This window comes from Macaca mulatta, chromosome 17 (genome assembly GCF_049350105.2).
Source record: "Macaca mulatta isolate MMU2019108-1 chromosome 17, T2T-MMU8v2.0, whole genome shotgun sequence".
Taxonomy (NCBI): Eukaryota; Metazoa; Chordata; class Mammalia; order Primates; family Cercopithecidae; genus Macaca; species Macaca mulatta.
Genome location: NC_133422.1, coordinates 19424600 through 19451577, shown reverse-complemented (window position 1 = coordinate 19451577; position 26978 = coordinate 19424600). Strand labels below are relative to the sequence as shown.

General features: G+C 39.4%; 1 protein-coding gene across 1 annotated transcript in view; it reads left to right on the top strand.

Moving 5' to 3' along the window:
- Positions 1-26978, top strand: part of LOC114673426 (uncharacterized) — a 450214-nt gene that overhangs the window by 411658 nt on the left and 11578 nt on the right. The window contains exon 3 of the mRNA XM_077974398.1: positions 3246-3340. Coding sequence (XP_077830524.1) covers positions 3246-3340 — 95 coding nt within the window. The remainder of the gene's footprint in view (positions 1-3245; positions 3341-26978) is intronic.

The window sequence follows — 26978 nt, the reverse complement described above, 5'->3', positions numbered from 1 at the left end:
ATACCACAAAATATTCCCCAAACTCAATGAACTTCTAAAAATAAATACAATTACCACCAATTCTATAGTTTATTGGAAAAAATGTAAACAAGTCAAAAAAGGTGCTTGATTTCATTCATAATAAGAGAAGCAAGTTAAAGATACAATGACATACAATCCTCATCTTTGGATTGGCAAAAATTTGAGAGTGTGTAGTCTCTTAGCAAGGCTAAGGGAAAATAGGCACGCTTGTATGTTGAAGGTTGGAATGCAAAATGTAAAAATCTGATGGAAGATAATTCAACCTCTAAAACCTGACTCCTGGGATATATTGGCATAACGCAAATGCCAAAGGCTATTTATTGCCGTGTTATTATAATAAGAAATGACTGAAAACAACCTAAATGTCCATCAATATGGGACTATTCAAATTACCTAGGTTAAATCTATAAAATGGAATATGTTAAAGCTATAAACAATGAGGAATAACTCTAAATACTGCTATGGAGTGACCTCCAGGATATATTAATAAGTGGAAAAAAAACAAGGTGCAAATAGTATACATAGTGTGCTACCTTTTATTTAAAAAGTACGAAGTAAAAATTTTCATTTTCTTAATGAGATGACAAACCAAAAATTATTTTTAAAAGATCACCTGTGGACTGATAAGGTGGTGGACAACAGAAACAAAGTAGGGGGAAAAGGATAGAACCAATACTTTCCTGAATATAACTCATTTTATAGATTTGTCCTTGGGATGATATGTACACATTTAAATTAATTATAAAGCAAAATTAAAATAAAAAATCAGTACCTTAAAAAAAATCTATATAATAAGTTGTTGACTTAATCTCGGAAAAGAATATTTCAGGTGACAAAACACATTCTCATTTGACAGTACATCTACAGTTGGACTATATCCTACGGTCAAAAGGAATTACAAGGAAATTTTAAACTAGTCTTAGCAGTCATTTCAAAAGTAATGGCATTGCGTTTGTCATTGCAAAGCTATTATATTTAGGAAACAAAGTTTTCAGCATAAGAGAAATAAGATTAAATATAAAATTAAAAAGATAACAGCACTAAATCATAAATTTGAATTGGATGTATTTAAATAAACTCATTTAAATACATTCTCTACTTCTGTCTATTGGAAATGCCAAGGAATGATGACCAGTCCAGTAATAGTGACAACTTATAATAACCAGGGTGTGATCTCCAAATATCATTTGCCAGTAAAACAAGACAGGATGATTTGGGAAATAATTGATTTCAGATTAGACTCAGAAAAGGTCCAATATGAGTCTAGACTCTAGAACATTTTGTTTTTATGGAAAGCAAGGAAGTTATTCAAGGTTACTGGGGTTATGTTAAGAGAATTTAGAAACCAACTTGTAGGCCGTTACACTCGCCAAAGATGAAATAATTTGAATGTCAAAAACAAGAGTAACTAAAATGAATTAAAACACATTAAATATATTAAAATTCATGCATTCATAATTACACTAAAAGCAAACAGTACAAAGTTGGTGGCCACCTTTGAAGAATGCTAGGGAACCAACTCATTCTGAAAACTGGTAAAGTGAAAAAGGCAAACATGTATAGTTTTTCCTGCCTGTGTTTTACCTAAGAGTGACCAAATGCTTGTTGAGTGAAAGTTTTTAATTACAAAAGAATTCCAGCCAGTAAATAGAAAAGAGAAGATAGAATTAGAATATCAATATTTTGCAAACCCTAATGAAACACTCATAACCAAAACCATTCCATGAATTTTATGATGAATGAATCAGTCTGACCATGCTCAAATCCGCTGATCAATCTTGATACCACAAAGAAAACCACACAACATATGCCTCCTGAAGATGCAAAGGGAAATACACAACATTGTCTATAAGGTATTCTTAATATAACCTTGAACTTGAATAAGACTCTGGATCCAACTTCCACTTTACAAGAAATATATGAGACAGAAGAAAGCATTAAAGACATGGGGATGGAAGTAGCAAAATCCAGAACACGGGAAGAATATAGGAAGCTCTACAGAACAAGCAACCCGATTTCTTTAACAAATATATTGCAATAGGAGAAGGAGAGAGAGGTTGAGAATGAGAATCTATAGATGTAATATGAAAGACATATCAACTGAATTAATGCAGCAAGAAATCTTGGGAGAACAAACACATTGACATAGGGTCTCCGAGGTATTTATGATTGAGGATGGCCTGTGTCATCAGCAAGTAAATGTTGTGTGAGGTCACTGGTATGGAGGGAGATGTCTCAAAGAGAAAAGTACACAAAGAGAGAACGTGAGTGGAGGCCCTGGTGACCAATCTTCCCTCCTTTCACTCACGTTCAAGGTCCACGTGGCTTGCAAAATGTGCAGGCACATTTAGGGCATCTACGGGGCATAGGGCTCAGTGCATATTGTCCCTGTCTAAGATCGTCTCTCACCCTAACAGTAGCCTGAGGGTAAGCTCCCACTACTGCAGAATTTAAACTCTATGTTTTTATTCAATGCAAATGTCACTGTCTACGCATATAACTCATGCACTGCAGTGAGCGCTTGCACGTACATGACCTCACTTAATATTCACATTGTGCTAATTTAGGAATTATTTCTAGTTTGCAAATAAGAAAACAGATTCCAAGATATTAAAGACATGAGTAAGTTTACATAGATAACAAAAGGCAGAGCCTGGATCCCAGTTTCTCATGACAAATTCTAAGTTTTTTCCCCCTTAAAGTCCCTTAAGTGGGGAGAAATTAGGTTCTATTGGGCTTCTCTGACTTATCCTTTCCTAATGAATGATGACAAAGTCATGCCCCCCCTCTCACCCTGAAGTCATCTCCATCATCAGGGCAATCCTGTAACACTCCATATGAAAAGTAGATCTCTTGGGGAAATTTTCTTTCTCCTTCTCAGATCATTTTTTATTTTGGAGTTGAAGGCAAAAGAGAACTTTTTTCCTCCCCAGTCATTTTGAGGCATTCAGACTAAAATGACACCCTTGTCAAAGTATTCTTAATGCTGTGCTCAGAGCTACACAAATGCAGACAGATGATGGAGGGGAGAGGAGGGGTGAAGAGGAGGTGTCCTTGAATTGATTAGAGATTGCTCAAAATGGATCATGCTCAACTGAATGATCTCCATTCTCCCCATTGTTTTCCATTCTGATGGAGTAGGATCTGACTGGTAGGCGGAAACTATTTGGTGTCTTTTTTTATGTAGTTGCCAATTCTCCCCACTTGTGTCTTGTCACTTGCAGGCTCATGCCTCCTGTGAGGCAGATTACATGCGACTGTGTGGGAGTGGGGTTGCTCAGAGGAGCGGTCTCCCTGACATGAAATACTGCCTGTGCAGGTAAGAACTAAGTCTTCAGAAAAGGAGGAGTCTCCCCAGAAGCTACCTTTTGCTCATGCTAAATAACAAGGAAAAAGGAGACTGAGAAAGGGTTGTAATAAAGAGGCACTAAATGGTGTTTCAGAGATGTCCTGTGCCTTGGAGTGCCCAGCTGCATCTTTAAGAAACTGGAATCTTATCAACCCATTTTGCCGGAGAGTAGATCATGAGTACATTTGCTCATTCTCTTTTCATGCTCAGCTACTAAATGCATTAGAATGGGGGGTTAAACTCCCTGATTTAATCTACAGAAGCCTCCATCTTACATATTCTTTGCAGGGAAGAAATCATAGAATGAAATCTCCTTCTTTCGGTAGTTCAGTTTTTTTCTACCACATTGTCCCTTGAGGTTACAGCATAGATCATGAAGAGAATCTTTTGTTTCTATCACTTATGACCACATCAGTTCATATATTTATAAATAAGATGCGCTTTGGTATGATATAAAAAATCAAAACCAGGGGAGCTAAATAATTAATGTATGAGCTCATCCATAATGATAATGGTGACAATGCCTGCACAACACCATTCTTGTTAATTAATTCAAAATAATAGCACGAAACTCAAGAGACCCTGTGCTTTCAGTCCTTTACATCTTATTGGTTATTGCTTTCTTTGTCTGCATCATGAAAACCATGAATACATGAGCTTGAATACAAAGGAATTATGTGGTTTCAAAAGAGAGCCCTTGCGTAGGTAGAATACCAACCACCCTGTTAGGAATTAGCTAACGATGCTTTGGAGGACTGCTTCAAATTATATAATAAATACACTGGTAAGGACCTATTTAATAACATGAAGGTAGTATTTGCCCATTGATTGCCTGAATGAGAGTCCTCTTATCTCATATCATTGATTAGTTATCTAAAGTCAGCAGATAATCACCTGTTCTTATCCATTCAGAGGTACAGTGAACATGATTGACTATGCATGGCACTTAAGGTTATAACAGTGTCAAGTTCAGTCTCACTGTTTGGGCCAGTTGAGATTGGCAGCATCCTCTTGTAGTATTTGCTTCAAAGAGGTTAGTGCCTATTTAGGGAACTACCATAAGCTATCTCAAGAGTCAAAAACGAGTTTATATAATTTGTTCAAAAGCATGTCATGGATATTATTCAGATTTAGAAACTGAATCAGAGACAAACAAGCTTACCTAGCATCTTTTGGAGCAAAAGATATCCAGTCTTAGAATTTGGCCTTAGGATCACTAAGACTTTTTATTGGACAGAATACTTAACTCTTTTGAATACTTACCTCATTGAAGGTGTCCACTGGAACACTTTATGCGGACTTGCTAATTTAGAAGACGTGAGTTGACATTGTGATGACCTTGGGAAGAGAGACGAGAGGGAAGAAGAGGAGATAAGTGGAAAAGGCTTTTGCTCTCTATTAGGATGGAAATTGATAAGCCAGTTTTAAACACTCCATAACGGATCTGTCATCTAATATCAATAAAAGTATCACCTGTCTTTGTGAGGAAACCTAAACCAGGAAACTCACACTAGAGTAAGCCATGGCACAAGGGTAGAAAACTTTCCTCATGTCACATTTCTTAACACGGATCCGATATATCACAGGTGCTTGATGACTCCCTGCTGTGTGTATTGATTCATTCATTCATTCATTCATTCATTCATTCATTAACAAATGAACCAACCATAGGATTTCAAATCAAATGCTGTAATCTTTAAAAATCCTAGAAAAGATAACACAGCACACACTCATGTAACTAACACCTTGAATTTAAAATACACCAGCATTTTATAATATTTTCTTCCAATATTTTTTAATGAAATAAAACATTACCAAAAACGTTAACATTCTTTACCCCTCTCAATCTCAACCTTCTTCCCCCTTTCACAGAGGCAATACTAGGTATTCTTTTTCTAAGAACTAATATTGGTGTGCATTTAGAGAAACTCAAAGAGAAAGCATGGTCAAAGGACCTTCTGTTAACTATAAGTGTAATATTCAAAGAACTTTCTAAGTTGTAGGAGCAACCTGATAGTAATCAAGGAGATTATGTATAAACTCAAAATATGAGGATAGTGTATAATCACTTTGAAACTTAAAAAAAAATGTGTGTGTATGCGTGCTGTGCTCTGTGTGTGTGTGTGTGTGTGTGTTACCATAGATGCTCCTGAAGGCTCCTTTCCCAGGTGCAGAGCTTTAAGCAAAGATAGAAACTATATACTCAGACCCATGAACATGATTTTTCTATTTTATCTCTAAATGAATCATTTCAAGTTGAAGAATAGAAGGTAGGAAAAGTGATAAGGGCATAGAAGAGTCTAAGCTTTTTACACAGCATTTAGGCAATGCATTTTATAAAGCATTTATAGTACTTTTTGTAAAGCATTTAGGAAAGCAATTCTTCTTATCTTTCAGGTCTTATTTGAAATGTCATTTTCGGAGGAAGTACTCCCCGATCCTTTAAACCAAGTAATTCACCTGTCATTCATACTCACTGTAAACCTCACTTTTATGTATTTTATTACAATTGTAATAAAATTACTTTGTGAAATTACTTGTTTAAAGTTGCCTCCTGCTCTACTTCAACTTTCATGACAACAGGAGCCACATCTGATGTGGTCACTACTACAGCAGGAGCACTTGGCACAACTATTTTTTGACAGAAATAAATAGACAAAAGAATGAATGAACAAATGAAAAAAAAGAAAAAGAGGAAAGAAGGAAGGAAGGAATAGAGGGAGAGAGGAAAGAAGAAAATTATCGAACATTTACATTTGCATTGGATTAGTGCTTATGTCAGGATATTTAATGCAAATACTTAGTTGTTGAATACCAGATTCTTTTTATTTCATCTAAGTCCAACTATCAGGCAGGACATCAATGTTCTTAGACAAATCTGTGAGTTCAGACCTCTATCTCTGAAGACTCATCTCAACTTGCCAACTTTATGCTTCTTGTATTTCAGATCGGTACCTTCTACTATCCCTGTGAGTCCCATAGTCTCAAAGTCTCAGAAAAAAAAAATCTTCTGTTAAGTCTTATACCCATTTTAAGGGTAGAAGTGTAGGAGAAAAACTGAGAGCCTCAATAAATGGAAAATCCAGGGTTAACCAAGCAAAAAGATCTCAAAGACCCAGATGGTTAGAGTATAATTCACTGCTAACAGCAGTTCTTTATCATTTGTCCTTAATTTTATCATCCTTTTTGAAGAATCTGATGACATACTTCAAAGAATATGGAGGTAACTTGGTTAATGAAAATACCATTCACTGTAAAAAATATCTATTTCTGCATTGCTTCAAGAACAGACACTAACACGTCCCAGGAAAGAGGGAGTTTTTATTAATCCCTTCTTGAGCTGCTGCTGATGAGCTTTGAAGTGGGAAGGACTTCAGGGCCCTGGCTTTACTCCCACTCAGTTGCTGCTGTTGTGTGGAAAATTGGAACCCCACACAGAAACAACTGAAAATCCACGTGTTCGTATTTCTCTTGGAGTTTTAAATTCTTGTGTTAAAATAACAAAGGAAATAGTTCTCTCAATCATCCTTCATTTGACAACATTTTTTCTGAACTGTGCCAGGCTCTGGAGATACAGTGGTGAGAAAAATGTACATGATCCCTGTCCTTGTGAATCCTCTCCTCTATTTTTTTTTTTTTTTTTGAGACAGGGTCTCACTCTCGTAGCCTGGGCTGGAGTGCAGTGGTACAATCTTGGCTCACTGCAGGCTTGACTTCCTGGGGCTCAGGTGATCCTCCCACCTCAGCCTCTTGAGTAGCTGGAACTACAGGCACATGCCATCACAGCCAACTAATGTTTGTATTTTTTGTAAAGATGTGGTTTCACCATATTTCCCAGGCTGGTCTCAAACTCCTGGGGTCAAGCGATGCACCTGCCTCAGCCTCTCAAAGTGGTGTGAGCCACTGTGCACAGCTGCATCCTCTACTTTAAAGAGGCAAATTGAATGAATCAAACAATTATAGAGAGGATTCAATTAAGGTGGGTGAGAGAATCAGAGAAGTCTCCCTGGGAGAAATGATAGTAGAGCTGAGGGACGATGGAAATGTAGGACTGGCTGGGTGATTGAGTTATGCCTGCGGGAGGATCAACCACTCTGGGCCAGTATGTGTGAAGGCTCTGAGGGAGGAATGACCTTGACATCTTGAAAGAGGACTAGAGTTCTAGAAGGTTCTGTGCAAAAGAAACAGTGGCAGGAGATCATGCTGGGCTGATAAGCAGTGGCTGAGTAACGCTGAATTTTGTGGGCATTGACAAAAATTTCTTATTTTCTCCTAAATGGAATGAGAAGTCATTAAAGGCTTTTGAGCAGGTGTGAGAAGATATAATTTATGTTTTACTATCACTCTGGCTGTTCTATATAAAATGTAAGAAAGAAAGCAAAGAGTAGACGTAAGGGTATCTGCCTAGGCTGTAGCACTAGTCAGACAAGATGCGATGATGGCTTGGGAAAGATGTCACTGAGAACAGAGAGGAAGTGTAGAATTTAAGGGATATTCAAAAAAAGAGAAAGTGACAAATCTGCTTGATAGGATTGTATGTAGAGATGATGGAGAGGAGGAGCCCAGATGCTTTTCGGGTTTCTGTTTAAAGAACTGTGGTGATATTTATGAGTTTAAGGAGAAAAGAGCTGGCTTGTGGGTGGGGAAGGCTATGATATCTCTGAGACACATTTTTGGGATATAGAACGTGATAGACTTGCCAGCTCCAGAAAGAACACATTCCTGTATTGTGGCCGGTGACCTCACTGGTTGGGCCTGCAGGCAACTGGAGTAGAGGTTCCCCCAGATGCCATCTGTCTCTTCAAATAAAACATCTAGTAACCTTTATTAATCTCAAGGAAACTGTGGGTTGGGTAGGTAATTTAAGGAGAGAGAAACGATTACGTTCTGTAGACTGGCTCTTTTCATGTGCCTAAGAAGTGGTTTCCAGCATGAAATATTTGGGTAAGGAAACCAGATCATGAAGCTCAAACATTTTTCATCTCATCTGGAGATGGGTTCTGCACAGAGAGCCCATGATTTCCATTAGTCTGGATTGTTATTTTGAGTGTATGTTTTCTTCCAATGACCACTTTAATACACAAATACCAAAAATGTTTATATCACATGTTTTTAAAGAGTCTTTGTTACTCGGTTTCCTTGTTAGCACAAAAAAGGAAGGATTGACTATATCTGAACATATTTACCTTTTGTCTTCTGCACAGAGAGTGGCTTCTAAGATATGTAGTTAAGTCAAGAGATTTTACACTCTGCTATTACATAGGACACAAATACAACAACCTTAAGAAGGCGAATCAAACATGCTCTTTCTCTCTTGCTATCTTTGTCCACCCTGTAGTGGTATCTGAAAACTTCGGGAACATAAGCCCTATACCCAAGTTTTCTCATGAGCTAGAAACCTCTAAGCAAAACATTGTTTTGTCTGTTGAAACCCCTGCACTTAGAACATCCTTTAAATGAAAATAAATTGCAATCATTACTTGGGTTTTGAAACCTGTTCAACATAATTTCTATACTGTCAAAAAAAAAAAGAAAAAAACCACACACACACATGGCGTAGACCCATGAATTTAATAATCACTTAGAACTTAATGCCACTGATAGGGGCTTATCTCTTCAGGCTTGTCTACAGAGCCTACTAAATAATAATTCTAATTAGAACCGTAATTATGTTTCTGCTCAGAGTATTTTTAGATAGCCTTAACATTTGATCTGTTTAGTCTAGTTTTACAGGTGGCAATAGATTAAAAACAGGTTTTAAAATAAGATACGACTATTACATTTCTAATAATAGGTGATTGTGGTCCCAGAGCCACTTTGTATTTAGTGACGCATGGAAAAACCCTTTGATGATGGTAATTGTGCCCACACGCCCTATCCCTACACAGGGAAAAATAGGCCGCCCTTTGTAGTCAGTGCCTCGTTTCTCCCATGCAAACTTTAGCTCTTTCAATTCAGGATCTTGAGTTTCTTTCATTCTTTTCCTCTAAAATAACTTTCCTTTTCAATTCTGCCCAGATCCTCTGGTTACATGCTCCTGGGGACATTTGTCCTGGTATTACCCCCATAGCCCTGCTACCCTTTCACAAAAGCAACACATGCTTTCAATGTGGCTTCTCAAAACTTGAGTGTGCAACTCACCCACGGTGCTCACAAAAAATGCACATTCCCAGGCTGCACCAGATTGCTTCCACCTCTTTGTGTCTTTCAGTAGTCTGGGAGCCTACCTTTTATTTTATTATTATTTTTTAAACTTGTATTTTAAGTCCAGGGCTACATGTGCAGGTTTGTTATGTAGGTAAACTTGTTTCGTGGGTGTTTCCCGGGTGTTTGTCGTTCAGGTTATTTCACTGTGAATAGTGCTGCAATGAACATATGTGTGCATATGTCTTTATAATAGAATGATTTATATTCTTTGGTTATATACCCAGTAATGGGACTGCTGGGTCAAATGGTATTTCTGCCTCTAGGTTTTTGAGGAATTGCCACACTATCTTCCACAATGAGAAGCTGTATTTGAAACAAAACATTCTAGGTGGTTTTAGACAGATTTTGAAAAACAATGCTTTATGAGACTCATTTTCTATTTTCAAATACACAGTTTCGAAAGTTTCCATCATGCTTATGGCTGTTTTCCATGAATGGTGTATATCCTGTAATTCTAAAACACTGGACAGATAGACAAATACGAAGTGATACTTTTATTATTTCTAATTTTTTTAGGGTAAACATGGTTCCACCTCATATGAATTTGATTCTTTGCTCACTTTACAAAGTGGAAGAAAGGAAAGAAGGGAACATCAAGACTTAAGCAAGAGCAGAGAGAGACTTTCAGGAGTTTTCATTTTGGGTGGGCTTGAGGGAGATTGTAGTTCTACCATACCTACTTGAGAAGCATGCTCCACCTCACAGTGCCCCGCCACCTTCGCTGAAGCCCTGATGATTCTGATGCAGGTGAGCCACTAGCCACACCCGACAAACAAGCCATATAGGACCTCTCTGTTTGCCTGATACCTTTTAAGGTTCAGGTTCTTTTTATTCAAGACTTCACGTAATACTCAGACTTCAGCTTGAACATAGCATGCACTTATGCCTTCTAAGTGGTCAATTCCATTGTCAAAATCAGGCAACTCTAAAAGCAAGTCAACGTTTACATTTTTATTGCAGGGACAAAACGAGGACAGCCCTAGAGCTGCCCATGGTCTTTGCAACATTCCTGGGAATGTTGATCTCAAGTGACACCGGTTTGCAAAGCCAAGAGCTTTGGCAGCTTAAAATATTAATTCAGGCCATGGTAATAGGATGTTTTAGTTTAGCACTAAATGGTGATTAACTCATTACCTGAGCTTAAGCGCATTCTACAGGATGTTCCCTTAGAAATAAATGGTACCTCTTGGGTTCCTGCATCATTCAGAAAGAATGAGTCAGCCATTCACTAACATTTATTCACAAGAATATATGGAGTATCTACTGTGTACTAGGCAACAAAGAAACAGGGTAATAAGAAGCAAGCTTGGCTCTCAAGAAACAAACTCTCTAGTTGGGGAAGCATCCTACTTGAGTGTGTTGTGTGCTACAATAGAAGGGAACATGTTTTACCTAGAGGTACAGGGAAGGGCAGACAGAGAGGAGAAAGGAATCAAAGGGCTTCCCAGTGGAACTGGCATGTGAGTTGAGTTTTGAAGGACAAATAGAAGTTAGTCAAGAGGATTATGTTCAGATAAGGTAGGGGCTAACATTTCAGTCAAGCGCTTCGTGTCACATGTGTTACATGCTCCCAGGGCTACTTGTCCTGGCATTATAGCTACAATAGCAGAGCATGTGTTGTCAAGAGGTGCAGGGAAGGGCAGACATATGGAAGTTAAGAGAATATGGCTTAATTAAAAATGCAAATAATTTTTCAACACTTGATAAGAGAAATCGCATCAAGGTAGCATCTCTAGATTATACAAAGAATCCAGTCTTCTTCTTACAAGCTATGGAGAGCCTTTGAAGGCCATTAGATAAGAGATAAATACGGTAGAATTTTAGTTCATTCATTTATTCATTTGCGTCAAAAATATTTATTGCAAACCAACTTTGCATTAGGCATTTTGCCATTATGGGCACTGAGAATATAATGCTGAAAAAGACACAAATGATCCCTGCCTTCCGGGAGTTTAAATTCAGATGGCAAAGACACATAATAAACAAGTGAACAACAGAAACAACAAAAGAAAAGAAGAACTATAGATAGTGGTAGGTGCCAAGAAGAATATAAAATGTGTATGTGAGAATACGGGGAGTGATTCCTTTTGTTAAAATAGTTAGAAAATATCTTAGGACCTGATATTTAACATGAAGTATGACAAAGAGCAAATAATAATTGGGGTTGATTTATTCATTCATTTACTCATTTACTTTAACTACTATTTATTACATACCAACTCAAGAGTGATTTGGGAAAACTGGGTGAAGAGTGTTCTAGGCAGATGAAACAAAAAGCAAGAAGAAACGAGTTTGGCTTAAGAACTGACAAAAGATAGGAGTGGCAGGTGTGTCTTGGACAGACAGGGTACAAAGAAGAGATGAGGGGGTAAAGGTGGGCAGTGAAAAACTGTGGTATTTAAGTAGAGAGTGGCATGCCTTGATTTACTCCTGTAAATATATTCTGACAGTTGCGTGTAGAGGAATGGGTTGGAAGGAACAAGAATGAGGCAGGCAGGTGAGTTGGAAGACAGTTGGGTGGTGCAGATAAGAGAGCAACATGATTTAGACAAGGTCATGGCTGTGGAGATAAGGAGAAGCTTTAGAGTTTGCTCTGAACATGGTGCAAAGGAGAGAGCCTTGCAAATATCATACCATTGCTTATGACCCACCTGGGGAATCACTGCCAGAGCCAAGACTGGAAACCAGGTCTTTCTATCTTCTGGCAGTGGTTTTTCTACTACATGATGCAAACTCTGAAGAGTCAGAAGATCTACAAAATTTGGGCAAACACTTTCTTTGCTCTGAGTCAAACTCCTTTGATTTAATATACAGCTAAGCTTTGCACAGTGGCAGTAATGTGGGCAATGAGGTTTATCCGAGGTGGTGTGATTATTGTTAATTGATGTACTGCCAAGAAGTATGACACATCAGTGACATGGATATTCCAAGTAAAAAGAAACGAGAAAAAAGTAAGCAAGTGATTAGACACAGTTCCATATTTTCTTTATCATTCATTTATTGATCCATAAATGAGTTTTCTTTGGAACATTTTTACCAGATGCTTTTGTTACATCAGAATGTGCAGTAAGTTTTCAATAAGCCCAATGACTTCCTTTTTCATGCCGAAGAAATATTAGCTAAGTGCTAAACAGAGGACAAAAGATTGAGTTGGTGCTCCTGAAGCTCTCTGCTTTGGTCTTCATAGGTTGGAAAGCAGAGGGGCAGATGCAGCTGGAAGGGCCCTGTGCTACTTCAAACCATGCCACCAGGATTGAAAGCAGGCAGAGTTTTTCATTCATCCTATTGACCAGACACCCAGAACAACCACATGGGAGAAAGTTCATTCCCTCTAAAACAGTCTACATGCTCTTACTTCCTCCAGACATAGCTGTAGTCATGGTTCATCTCTCCCTATACCCTTTTCTCTTCCAAGACAATTCTTCTCTTTCACTCTTCTTCTTTTCATAGTCTTTCTCTCTCTCAAACATGCACATACACGCACACACACATACTTGCAATAGTCCTTAACAATACAAAAAGGAGGAGAAAGACAAGATAAAATGTCTCAGGGAGAAAAATGGCAGAAGACAATTGCTGTTACAATCACCACACATAAGTGCCATTCATTATGTATTGTTCCTTCAAATTAGTAGCTTCATCTAACTGAGTTAGGCTGCTTTCTTGAAAGCTTCTCTATCAATGTCAAAATCGAAGATAGAGGGTGGAGGGAAGATTGCGTTTGGAAGATGGCATTTTAAATGTGGGTTTCTCCAAAGGAAGTGCCACTCTTCTTCCAGCTATCTTTGTAAGCCTTTGTTCTCAGTGTGTCACAAACTCCACGAGAGTTGCTGGTTTTAACAGAAGTCCCAAGGAGAATTCTTCTTGGGAGTTAGACATGCAGAGTTGGTGGTTTGGGACTTATTTTGTGACGTGGAGGAAGCCAGAGCTCTGGATTTGGAGCTCAAAATTTGCCACTCGATTGCTTAGTAACTTGGGGATATTTCAGATTAGTGATGGCCCTAGACCCCCTTCTTTCTGGGTACATGAAGTCACTCCACCTCTCTGGGCCTCAACTTTATCGCCTACAATAAGAAAAGCTAAAAGGCGTCAACTGACCAGGCATTGAACTGAGTGCCTTCGTCATTTAGAATCCATGAAGTATTATGATTCCAATTTTATGATGAGAAAACCAAGCCTCCACACGTCAGTCTAACATTAAGGCCTGGGCTCTTTGCACCGCATGTGTCATCTTCCAAGATTTCCACAAACATTTCACATAAAACTCACTTCTAGAAAATCTGTTTGCTTACACTAAAAAAAGAGAGAGAGAGAAAGAGAAGTATAATCAAAGGTATTTTATTACACAGACAGCCACATTGGAGAACTTATATTCATTTCTTTCTGTTTTGGGGTTAATCGACTTTTTGAGGAAAATGTACTAATAATTCCCCTGACTGCCTGCTTTGTTGAATTCAAAACAATCCAAAAATTGCAAGGGAAAAAATCTACATCCTTTTGGAGCTACTTGCCTGGTGTATTCGTTATCAATTGCTGCATAAATGTACTCCAAAACTCAGTGACTTAAAATAACATCTATTATCTAACAATTTCTGTAGGTCAGGAACTTAGGTGCAGCTTAACAGGGTTTGCGACTCTCACATTGCAATGAAGATTTTGAGTGGGGCTATAGTCATCTAAAGGTTGCACTGGGGAAGGATCAGCTTCTGAGCTCACTCACGTCCTCGTTGGCAGAATTCAGCTTCTCAAGGGCTGTTGACTGGAGACCACTCTCAGTTCCTTGACATGGATCTCTCCATAGGGTAGCTCACAGCCAGGCAGTGTGCTTCATCAGAGACAGCAAGCAAGAAGGGCCAGAGAAAATGAGTTCTAGCAGGATGGAAGTCACAGTCTTTTTGTGAACTAGTCTCATACATAGGGAAAAGGCAGCTAATTGTCTTTCCTGTATCCTATTCATTAGAAGCAAGTCACTGGGTCCAGCCTGTATTCAAAGGAGGAAATTACATGAAGATATAAATACCAGGAAGCAAGGATCGTTAGGGACTGCTACGGTTTGAATGTTTGTCCCCTCCAAAACTCATGTTGAAATTTAATTGCAATTGAAACAATATTAAAAGTTGGGGCCTTTGAGAGGCGATTAGGCTGTGATGGCTCTGTTCTCATGGGTGGGATTACTGCCATTATAAAGGGTAAATTCAGCTCTCTTTTCTCTCTTTCTTGCCCTTCTGCCTTCCTTCTGCCTTTCGCCATGGGACAATGCAGCAGAAAGGTCCTAGCCAAACACTGGCTTCTCAATTTTGGACTTCCCAGCCTCCAGAACTGTGAGCCAATAAATTTCTGCCCATTATAAATTATTTAGTCTATAGTATTCTGCTATAGAAGTGCAAAGTGGATGGAGGCAGGGACCATCTTGGAAGTCTCTCTATCCTATCTGCTGGACCAGTGTATTCCAAATATTGTAAAACTGAAACAAGTAGAGAAGTGACTCAATAGTGAGGGTAAGAGAACTATCGTCATTACTAACCCCAAATTTCTAATTAGCTCTTGTGTTTGGAAAGCTAGTCTTATTATTTTCATTGATTGAACTCATAATAAATTTCAATTTATACCATCAAATTCATATTAATAAAACGTCATTTTATATCCGGATACATATGATACTTCCTTAGAAGAGTTTGTTGGGTAGGAGGGATGGGATAGAATATTTCTGTTTAAAACAAGTATGAAATTGTCTGGAATACCCTATGTACAATGGAAAATCAGAGAATTGGAATTTTAAATTATATTAAAGCTTCTGGCTGGGCACAGTGGCTCAAGCCTATAATCCCAACACTTTGGGAGGCCAAGGCGGGTGGATCACCTGAGGTCAGGGGTTCAGGACCAGCCTGGCCAACATGGCAAAACCCTATATCTATACTAAAAAATACAAAAATTAGCTGGGGGTGGTGACATGTGCCTGTAATCCCAGCACTCAGGAGGCCGAGGCGGGAGAATTGCTTGAACCTGGGAGGTGGAGGTTGCAGTGAGCTGAGATTGAGCCACTGCACTCCAGCTTGGGTGACAGAGTGAGACTCTTTCTCAAAAATATAAATAAATAAATAAATAAATAAATAAATAAATAAATAAATAATGTTAAAGTTTCCTTCCAGCTCTACAACTCACTTTTCTCATCTGAAAAACCATCAAACTAATTCTGACTACCTCACAGGAGAGTTGGGAGTATTAAATGATAGATAATAAATGTGAATATATTTTTAAAATTATAAAATGCTGTTCATTAAAGAAGTTTCCAGTGTTGACCCAGTATTGAATTTGATCAGAATGCCAGGTCCCTTGAGTTGTCCACATGTGGGACAAGGGAGGACAGGTGAAAATAGCTTTCTGAAGAAAGAAGTGGGAGCATTCAGAGGGCTGCAGGGATTGGTTGGTGCTTCTTGGTGGGCACAGCTGCAGACTGAAGCAAGCACCCGTTTCCCTGGGCCTCTCTGTAAATGAGTGGGACTCAATGAGCGCACCTCAGAACTGGAGTGACAGAAAATGACTCGGGAGCAGGGAAAGAGATGTTTCCTCCAGGTTACATGGCTAAAAACTATTTGATTATAAGCAATTAAATTCCAAACAAAATGGCAGTGATGAAAATCAACAACTTAGCTTTGGATGAGTATTTGGTTTGAAAGATTGTTTCTTTTTTTACAAAATAAATGTCTCAAATACAATTTTTTTTTTGCTACATGGAAAAATTGGGTTCATCATCAGTTTTGAAACTATGCAAATGTTAATTATTTTTGCTTTTAAAAAAATGTATTGGTGAATAAATACATTTCTCTTTTTTCCCTAGTTTTCTTTCTTCCAATACATTTTCTGCCAATGAAATAATTGTACTCTGTGGAGTTCGTAATAGTCAAACTGTGCCAGCAATTTGAAAGTTGCTTCCAACTCCTCAATGTTACAAATAATGCAGGGCAGGAACATTTGGCTGAAGTAATTGTGAAATTAAAAATCATAAAAGTAGAAAAAATCTGAAGAGACATAGATGTCAATTGGGGATATTCCATTTGGACCATGTCATCATGTCAACCAAATTATTGTCCCGAGTTACTAATTTTCCTCCAAAACACGCTTCAAGTTTCAGCATCTTGGGGAAGCTGCAGAATGCAGGGCTCTGGGCAGGGTCAACATTTTCACCACAGACCAAAGCTCTGGGGACAGTGGCAAAGCATCCCCCTTGCATGATGGCCTGGACAGCAGACACCAACAAGGAGGGCATGGAGGAGAGCTTGAAAAGATGATTAATAAATACATGTAAGATGTCCCCGGCCAGACCATCAGTCATTTAACAGGCTTTAGGGGAAATTGAATGTGTTGCAATAAGCAGTTAAGTCCAAAAAGACGATGAAATTTAAAATGTCACTGTTGATGGTCTTTCTCGTGAGGTCTAGGGAGATTCAAATTATACAGCTGTAAGAAGTCGTTGTACACTTTGCCATCCCCTTACCACTCATTTAAGGTAGTGATTGTCAAGATAGGGTGCATACTATTCACAATAGCAAAGACGTGGAATCAGCCCAGATGCCCGTCAATGATAGACTGGATAAAGAATATGTGATACATATACACCATGGAATACTATGCAGCCATAAAAAAGCAATGAGATCATGTCCTTTGCAGGGACATGGATGAAGCTGGAAACCATTATCCTCAGCAAACTAATGCAGGGACAGAAAACCAAACACCACATGTGCTCACTTATAAGTGGGAGCTGAACAATGAGAACACATAAACACATGGCGGGGAACAACACACACTGGGTCCTGTCAGGGGCATGGGGAGAGGGAGAGCATCAGGAAGAATAGCTAATGGATGCTGGGCTTAATATCTAGGTGATGGGTTGACCTGTGCAGCAAACCACAGTGCCACACATTTACCTGTGTAACAAACCTGCACAGCCTGCACATGTACCTCAGAACTTAAAATAAAAGTTGAAGGAAAAAAAATAGGGTGCATGCAGAGCTACAAAAGATGATCCAATTAACCTAAAACTGCTCTAAAAATAGCATATTTTTAAAAAAGATAATCCACTGAGGTATGGAAAAACATGACAACTTTCATTTTTATCTATTTTTATATGCAAAAAGATCAATGAAATGAAATACGCCAATATGTGATATGAGAATTAGCACCACCTCCCACACTTGCTCCATACAGTCAATAGTCCTAGGTCATCAATACCATGGGAGGAGTGAGTTATTTGCCTGAATCATCTGAATTGTGATGTGTTGCTGTTGATACATGCCATAGTTAAGTGGATTGTATTATTTAATTCTAACTAATCTAATGATCTCAAAATATACAAGTGGTTTTAAAAAGTTTCTACAAATTAAATAGAGATTACATTCAATGTAATACTAGAAGGAAAGAGCAAGTGATTCAGTAAGAAAATTTTAGAGTTTTTGCGTCTCCTTCTAATACAAACTTTTAATGAGCCATAAATGTAAACTTTCCCTTCACTGTAATGGTAACCTTACAACAATATATTAAAAGCCACTTGCTATTTGAAAGGAAATGTTGGCTATAGAGAGAACATTTGGAAGCAAATGTCTGAAAATGTTTCCATCATTTTATTATTTTAGTGCCAGAAACAATGTATTTTACCTTAAAAACTTGTAACTTACTCACTTAAGAAACTCAGAAACATTTTTCTATCATGTTTAAAATTACTCTATTTTTTTAAAAAAAAGATTTTTTGCTGTTTTTAAACTTATTTGTTAAAAATGTTAAAATGTAACTACTTCTGATGAATTGAAAGAACATCTGATTGACATCAGCGAAGACAGAAAATTACTAGCCACGTTTCAGCTAAAACTTTTATACAATTCATGGAAGGGATGGATAAAAACATGTCAGGAGTTAGCGGGAGCGGTAGCTGATCAACAAATACTATTGATTCATTGATTTCTCTGGTCTGCAATAATTTTCTTTTTCTCCATCTCCATTTATCTTATGGAGCTCACTTCCCTTCTCTGACACATTCTTCAGATAGCTGAAATATTATCCTTTCAGCCAAGGTTAAAGGCCAAGCTTCAATTCCATTCAGTCTACTATTTTTGATGCTATCCCCTTCCCAGACAGAGTGAGCTCTGAGTGAATGAATCCACTGTTTGTTAAATAAATAAATAAATAAAATGTCGAATGCTCTCTGAAAGCTTTGTGAAAGAATTAACCTAAAATATAAAAGATAACCACCATATAAACCCTTAGGTAAACATGAATTTTTATTAAACTAGACTTAGAAGTAATTATCTTCAGATTTTACATTCTGATATTATCATCAAAGTACTTATATGTGTCCAGCAACACTAACGCACAATTTAAAATCCTGGGATTATATTTTTATTTTAAAAATTAATTTTAATAAATTAAGATCTTGTAAATTCACCTGAGGTTCTGACTCATAAAAGCATTGCTGAGTTGCCCTCTCTATTGGGAAATGCAAGACATGAGAAACTCAAACAAATGTGTGAAATAAAAACCCAGTTTCAGTTAGTAATGGATTAATCAAAACAGAATCTATTCAAGTAACTAACTTTGGTAATAGATTTAAAACAAAAACAAAAACCACGTATCTATTGACTTTTCCTCTCATGTTATGGACATCAGTGTTTATTTGTTTGCTAGCTACAACATGCTTGCAGCCAAAATGAGTGGACTGGAGCTCATGAAAGCAAGAAAACAAAATGTGTATTTTAATACTACCACAATTGCACTTTTTGCCTTTGCTACTTTTCTTGACTTTTATTTTCATTCTGTGCACAGCAGCTTCTTAATTAACATTTTAGATGAGAACGTCAAAAACAGGGAGATGACAGACTGCTACTATTCTTGGTCTTGCTGACACTTTTCCCATGGCAGAATGACAGTCACAGCTGCAAGTCATTGCAAGGAATCTGCCTGAAATTAGCTTTAAGGTTGGGTCAAAAAAGCTTCAATTTTCTGAAGCAGCTTTATTGTCCCGAGTAGTTCCCAAGCAAAACAGAAATCCACTCTAAGGAGTGGATGTGGATGTGAGTCTCTTTCGAGAGCCACAGCCCATATGCAATGGGAAGACCACGAATCAAACTGCATTTCTCAAGAACTTTATTGAGCTTATATATTCATGGCATTGCAAAAAATACAAAGACGAGTAAAAAACAGTCTCTGCCTACAAGTAACGGTTTGCAATCTTATTGGGTTAAACGAGGCAGTCCACAACTCATGACTTTTATGAAGGCTCAGCATTCTTTTTGCTGTTCACACCCAGCTGCACAAAACAACTTCGTTCGAGTTATGTTTTACAAGAAAAAAAATTGATTATTACGCAGTCACTTATGCTGAGCACTTCAATGATAAAATCGGTCAACTCAGTGAATAAGCAACTCAGTGAACAGACATGTGGGGGTGAGGTGGAGTCCAGGACTCCTTCCTTAACAGGAGGTTCAGAAGATGCCAGAATTAAGCAGTTGGTTTTTGTCCTGTCCTCTTCGCTTCACTTTGCCTGTGTAGACAGTGATATCTGGTCACGCAGTAGTTTGACTCTGAGTTAAGATCCTGAGTGCACTCAGGGGTCAAGGGATGTTGCTGACTGCTTCCTGTCGACTTAGAAGTGCAGGGCTGATGGCTACCCAAAAAGAGGTGCTGGATAAAGAGGCAGACCGACCTGGGTAATCTTAGCATTCACCCTTCAGATAGGATTCTGTTCTGCAGAGTGGAAAACTCACTGGCTTATGATTTTATTCCGCTTTGTGTACCTTCACTGGATGCTCCAGTGGTAGAGGCTTTTGCCAGAAATCTTCCTTTAACTACTCATCTACTCTGTTAGCAACAGCACCTATTGTTTTCCCCCCAAAAAAATGATTATCAGGTAACTAATTTTTTTGTCATAGGTTGAGATTTGCCGAGTTTTGGTTTTGGTTTCCTTTTCCCTCTACCCTTGAGATTTGCCTAATTACCAAGATAAAATTCAATGTAATGCTTAGTGGAATTGCAACAGCTTGGCCTCTAGCATTTCCTGACATTAAAATTTCCAGACATTTTGAAATTACCTATCCCTTTCAAAGATCTTTAAAGTACTTTGAAATGACAATGGATTATCGGTCTGTCTCTGAAGCCATCTTTGAGAGTGCTTAGAAAGAAAGTTCTGTTGTCTGTTAGATATTACGGATTATCAAATCCGTTAATTGGTGTTTTTGAGTAACCAATGGGTATACTCTTGCCTATCATATTCAGAGGAAATTCATCAAAATGTACAGAAGTATTAGATACAAGGAATCCATTTATCAACACCAGCATGGGTTTAACGACGCATGGACAAGAGCCTTTATTTCACAGAGACCATTCAACCCGTCCAGAAAGTCTACTCTGTACACATTCTTGTGTGCTGGAAGTGGGGGGATGGAGGAGATGCTCCCCGTAAATGCAAACTGCCTTTTCATCCTGTTCCCACACCTGCCCTCCCGCATTACCTCCTGCCCTCCTTGACTATATCCCTCTCCTATCAAAGTTTCTTCCTCTTCCACAAAGCAAAAAGTGCTAAAATGAAGACTCCAACCTAAATAGAGGCTTTCAAGCTTGCTGCTTGCTCCAGAACTACTTCCGAAGAGTTGTAAAGCTCAACCACTTCTCCCCATCATTTCTGCCACCACAATCTTCAGACCATCATCATCTTTTATGTGGACTGGCTTCAGCTTTCTAGCTGACTACTGGTTTGATAATGTTGACCTGTACTCCATCCCATGCTGGAGGGGGCTTTCAAACACACAAATGTGAGCATGCCACTTCAGTGTTTAAAACCCATTAAGAGCTTCCTATTGTTTTAGGTTAGGAAAAGTCTCAACTTCTTAACCTGACTTACCAGGCCCTCTGCGGTTGGTCCCTTGCATACATCTGCAGTCTCATCTCGCACTTTTCCATCTTCCATTCCTTCTTCGAGCTGAGCTGAATGTTTGCCCTGCTCTCAGTCATGCCTGGGCATTTTTCCATGTGTGATCCTCTCCCTAGAATATTCTTTGCCCTTTCAACTCCCAAGTACCCACCCAACTTAATTATTATTATGGAACCTTTGTGTTTCAGCTTAAACACCACATCCTCAGGTCTTAACTTCTCAGCAATTTAGGGCCCCTTACTCTCTGTTCTCCTATCACTCTTCCCCTCTCAAAACAATCAGCATGCTCACAATTATATACTTAGAGACTTCCCTTCTAGACCAGGGGTCAGCACACTATGACTCTCAGGCCAAATCTGGGCCTGTTTTTGTAAATAAAGTTTCACTGGAACACAGTTACGCCCACTCATTTATGTTCCGTCTCTGGCTTCTTTTACACTACGATGGCAGAGTTGACTACTTGGACCCACTAAAATATTGACTATCTGTCCCTTTACAGAAAAGTGTTTGCTTGCACCTGCTCTAGACAGTATGTTCCATGATTGTGGAGACTGTGTCTGTCTTAAATATTGATATATCCTTAGTACCTGACACAGTGCCTAGAGGTCAGTAGGTGGTCAATAAATACGTGTCAAATGAAGAAAAAAGTGAGTGAATGAAGTGAGTGTGTAGAGGATTTGATGAAAACCACGGAGACTCTTGTATTACCCCACCTTTGGAAGGACAGGAATTAAACAAAGTAGGGAAGCAAAGGGAACGTGCAGACCCTGACTCTTGCTTGGTTTTTAACTGTGTCTGTTTGACTGGGGTCTGGGGGAGATTCAGGCTTCATATCTCCCCAAACCTGCTCCTGACCCTACCTTCCACCTGTCCCTTCCTGCAGTCTACTGCCTAGTTCAGCTTCTTTCATCACCCTGTCAGAGCCTTCCTCTATCCGGGTCTCTGCTGGCTGTAGGTACTTAATAAGTAAGTATTGCATTAATTGTAAAGTCGTCCTCCAGTGGCCTCCATGTTTAGTCCCAGATCCTCCCCATGATTCCTCTTGCCCTCCAGGCCTCATCCAGCCATATGTCTTGGTGTGACTCTCTTCCCACATGCCAGGAGGTTTACTTCCCTCACCCCCTTTCCAAGGGCAGGCCCTGCTTAAAGGTCACCCTGATGCTTCTGTTGTGTCTTCATCAGACTCAGCAGAACCTTCAAGCTATTCAAGTAGCCCCAAGGAGGCAAGGCAATTAGAGCAGACTGAGTCACCAAGCAAACCATCCAGGAAATCCCCTTGGGGTCTCCTGTGATAGACCTGGCTTCTGCTTGAAACCTGGTTCCATTCTCTGCCTTCTGACCCTGCTCTCACACTGGATGTCAGAAGTCTGACGCCCTTGGAGTATTTGTCTGTGTCTTCTGGAGTGAGCCCCATTAGCTCTGCTATTCTGTCACTGCAGACAGAATCTGATGTCCAGCATCACATTTTACTGTCTTCTGTGACAGCTCCTTCAGTGAATGACAACCCTGATCACAACTTATCTAGCTTCCCGTCTTCTTAAATTTTCAATCTAGAATGACCTCCTCTAGGTAGGGCATCCCCATCTATGCCAAACTACCTGAGGCAGCATTTGATGTTACTTATTGGGAATCTAAGAGGATCTGAGAGTAGAAAATGAGGCTACAAACTAGGTATGGTACAAATCCATTCATGCCCATTAGCCTCAACCACAGACAGAGTTTTGAGCTTGTGACTTACTCTAGAGATGCCCCACAGCTGTTGAAGACACACAGGACACAAGATCAGGGAACCAGGAAATCTGTTACTAGAGTGACAGGTTTTTTTTGTTTGTTTCTTTGTTTTTTTCCAAAAGACTGAAATCCAATCTGTATCTCAATGGTTACTTCAATCACAGTTTAGTTTCATGTTGAAGCTGTGACCCATGTAATACAGGCAAGGACAGTTATTGAAATATCTTGCTTAAGAAAGGAAAAGAGTGGGCTGGGCCCAGTGGCTCACATCTGTAATCCCAGCACTTTGAGAGGCCGAGGTGGGCAGATTACTTGAGGTCAGGAGTTCAAGACCAGCCTGGCCAATGTAGCGAAACCCCATCTCTACTAAAAATACAAAAATCAGTGGGGCATGGTGGTGGGTACCTGTAATGCCAGCTGCTGGGGAGGCTGAGGTATGAGAATCACTTGAACCTGGAAGGCGGAGGTTGTGGTGAGCTGAGATCATACCACTGCATTCCAGCCTGGTGAGAGAGCAACACTCTGTCTCAAACAAACAAACAAACAAAGGAATAAAAGAGTGCAAACAGAACCATTATTTAATGGAAGTGTTCTGGAATGACAGTGGTGACTTTACAAGAGTTTTTATGTGGATGGCATGCCACAAAAGTGAGCGAGAGGATACTTATTATTTAATCCTGTTTTTTTGGTATTGGGGAATGAATCTTCTGAGAGAAGCTAACCGGAGGAGTGTGGATTTGAAGCAGCCTGGGAGAAAGAAGCAACTGAATTTCCTGGGACCTGTGCAGGCTAGAGCTAAAGTGAATTCCAGGTATTCAAAAACACTGAGTGCCCACTAGGTACATGACATTGAAATGGCATCAGAAAACAAGGTAGATATGGTATCTAGCTTCACTGAGCTTTCAGTCTAGGTTATAAAAATTGACCTGATTCAGAACCCAACAAGGGAGAAATCTTATCTCTACCAGGAGGCTTCAGTAATGAGATTGGTCTTGCCACAAACCACCATGCAAGAAAGAAGCATTTGCCATCAATATAGGAGTGCACGAGAGGCCCCGATGAGGCAGTTGCCTATCTTGACAACTGGGAGGCACTCCTGGGAAGATGAAGGTTTGTGAGATGTTATCAGGATTCCTCTTCCTCCCACATTAGAAGGGCTGGGGTTGGAAAGAATATTTTGCAAGTCAGCTGGAGAGCAGGGCACAATGCTTAATTTGCCTCTCCCAAGCTCCTGTGGCTGAAGAAAATGCCTGTTTCATTAGCACAGTTCTTGGCATTCAGAAGACACATTTCTGCTTCATTCTTTTCAACTCTATTAAGGATTATTTTTATTAATGCTTATGGTAATTTAGGCATGACATGGATGACAAGGTATAACAGTATGAAACTCTTCTAAAGGATGCTGAAAATACTAAGGCAAGGTAAAATCCAAACGTGTCCTCCTTTGATAGTTTAGGTAAGGAAAATTTAGAAGGAGGATGGACACACCCACATTTAGTACATTGTTTGACAGCTTTTCCCAAGCTGACCCTGACTTCGAGGAAATAGAAGAAAAGCAACAGGATTCCAAATCTGAGCAGCCCTAATCTGAGAAGAGGAATTCTGGCCCCTGTGTGTGAGGTCATCTTAACGATGACAGTGAAAAGTCCAGATACCTGATTTGGGATGGTGGGTTGAGGAGCAGATCTCGGTATCTGAGATTTTAAGTAATAAAATCTGCAATGAGAGAAAGAAAAGGAAAAGAAAGAATTAACTTTAGTGACCCCTCATCCTATGGCATTTGTGTCAATGTGACTGAGGAGGGTGATGATCACAAAATCCCTGCAAAAGGAGGAATCCTCTTGGGTACTCCAAGGGCAAAGTCTATGTTCCTGCATTTTAGCTCAGCCCCTGAGCCAGCCTGTTGGTGGCATCTATACTTTCTCCAACTTTGATGGGTTCTGTGTACTAACAGTATAGCTTTACAAATGTATAATAAACTTCAGTGTTTTTTAAAAATAAAACTTGATAATTATTGTATCTCCAACCATGCAGTCATCAAAATACCAGTATTTATCAAGGAACCACAATTTTCATTGGGCATCTCCAGGATTCTCGAGTCTCTGTGCCTGAGCTGTTCACAGCTCCGTTGTCTGCAGGATTCATCCGTTCTTCTCATAGACACCGTTCCTCCTTTTGTTTCAAGGGCCCTGTTGGGTTTGCATTGGGATATCTGGCAGATCACTGTGCCTCCCTTCTTTCTATTCTCTGCAGCTGCTCTCTTCCCTATGCTTCTCTGGGGTCTGATGGCAATGTGGTAGCTTCCTAGCGCTCTGTTGGCTAAGAGTGTGGCTGTCAGAGATTTTTCTCCTGTCTTCTCTTTTTCATGTTGGATGTCTACACAATGAGAGTGAAACAGGATTGTATTATGGGCAAGGGAGCTGAAGAGGGTTGCCACACCCTTCTCGTACCATCTTCCCTTTCAGTACTCAGACCTGGGGAACAGACTGAAGAGCAGGGTTGAAAATTGCCCACCGGCTGCTGTGAGCGCTGTATGCCCTGTCTGGGCCCTGCCTCTTCTTCAGAGCATGGCTGTGCTATGGGTTCTGCTGCCTTAGGTAATGACTTCACTCAGTCTTCCCCTCTTGTTCCTAAGACAACTCATAACTGCGGGCTGGCTTGAGACACTTCGATGCATAGATCACTAAGGTTACCTACCTAGTAGGGGAGACATTATATCCTGGGTGTTTCAGGTCGACCCACGACCAGGGACACTTCCCAGGCCTCCTGCCCCTGTGGTATATTCAGAAGGAACCCCTTACCGATCGCTGTCTCCACAGAACATACACTGGGCTCTGAGGCTGGGCATCTCCTTCTGAATTCTAGCCTGCAGGGCGCTCAGTCTTTCTCTCTCCATCTCCAGGGTTTATTTTTCATCCAACCATCCTCAGGAACCCAGTTGTGGCTTTTCTGTGGTGTCCCAGTCCCTACCCCCAACACTCCCAATGGTTCTCAGTCCTGTCTCTGATGTTATCATCTGCAGGAAATCAAAACACCATGTGTGTGAACATAAAATTCTGTCATTTATTTGTGCTACAGACTTCAGGAAGGGAAAAAAATCATAGCTCTCTTTTCATTAAAAAAAAAAATGGCACAATGTTTAAGCATTCGTGACCTTAAATCAGCCTGTTATTAACAGCCAGGAAATGCCTGACCCACAGGTCCTCACTGCTGTTATAAACTGTGAAAATTATAAAAATGGAAATAAAAAATAAAGTCATTACCTCTTCATGTATTAAAAAGTTAAGTTGAATGGCCTGTTGCCATGGAGATGATTTCCTGTTTACGGAGCTGGTCTTCCCCAGCAGTTAAAGACCAGTCACCCAGCCAATGGGAAAACAGCATTTTTCTTTCCATATTCCATTAGCATTTATCATAGTGACTCAATACAGTCTATAATTTACCAGTCAGTAAAATTTAGTAAGTTGTATTTTCAGATGTATTAGTGGGTTTTAATTTTTATTCATTGTATGAAATTACTGCCATGGCTAAAACACTACTTTATAGTTTGAGAGGGGAAGAAACCCTATATTTAAAAATATCCTAGTTGCCCCTTTTAAAACCCTGCTACTGTCTTTCTACTGCATCAGAAGGACTTTCACAGTAAAACAGTTTCTCATCTCTTTATTGCTTTGAAGGAAGGCTATATTTGTTACCAACAGTAATATTACAGATAATACCCACATTAACAATAGCAAGAACCCAAGCTGCCAT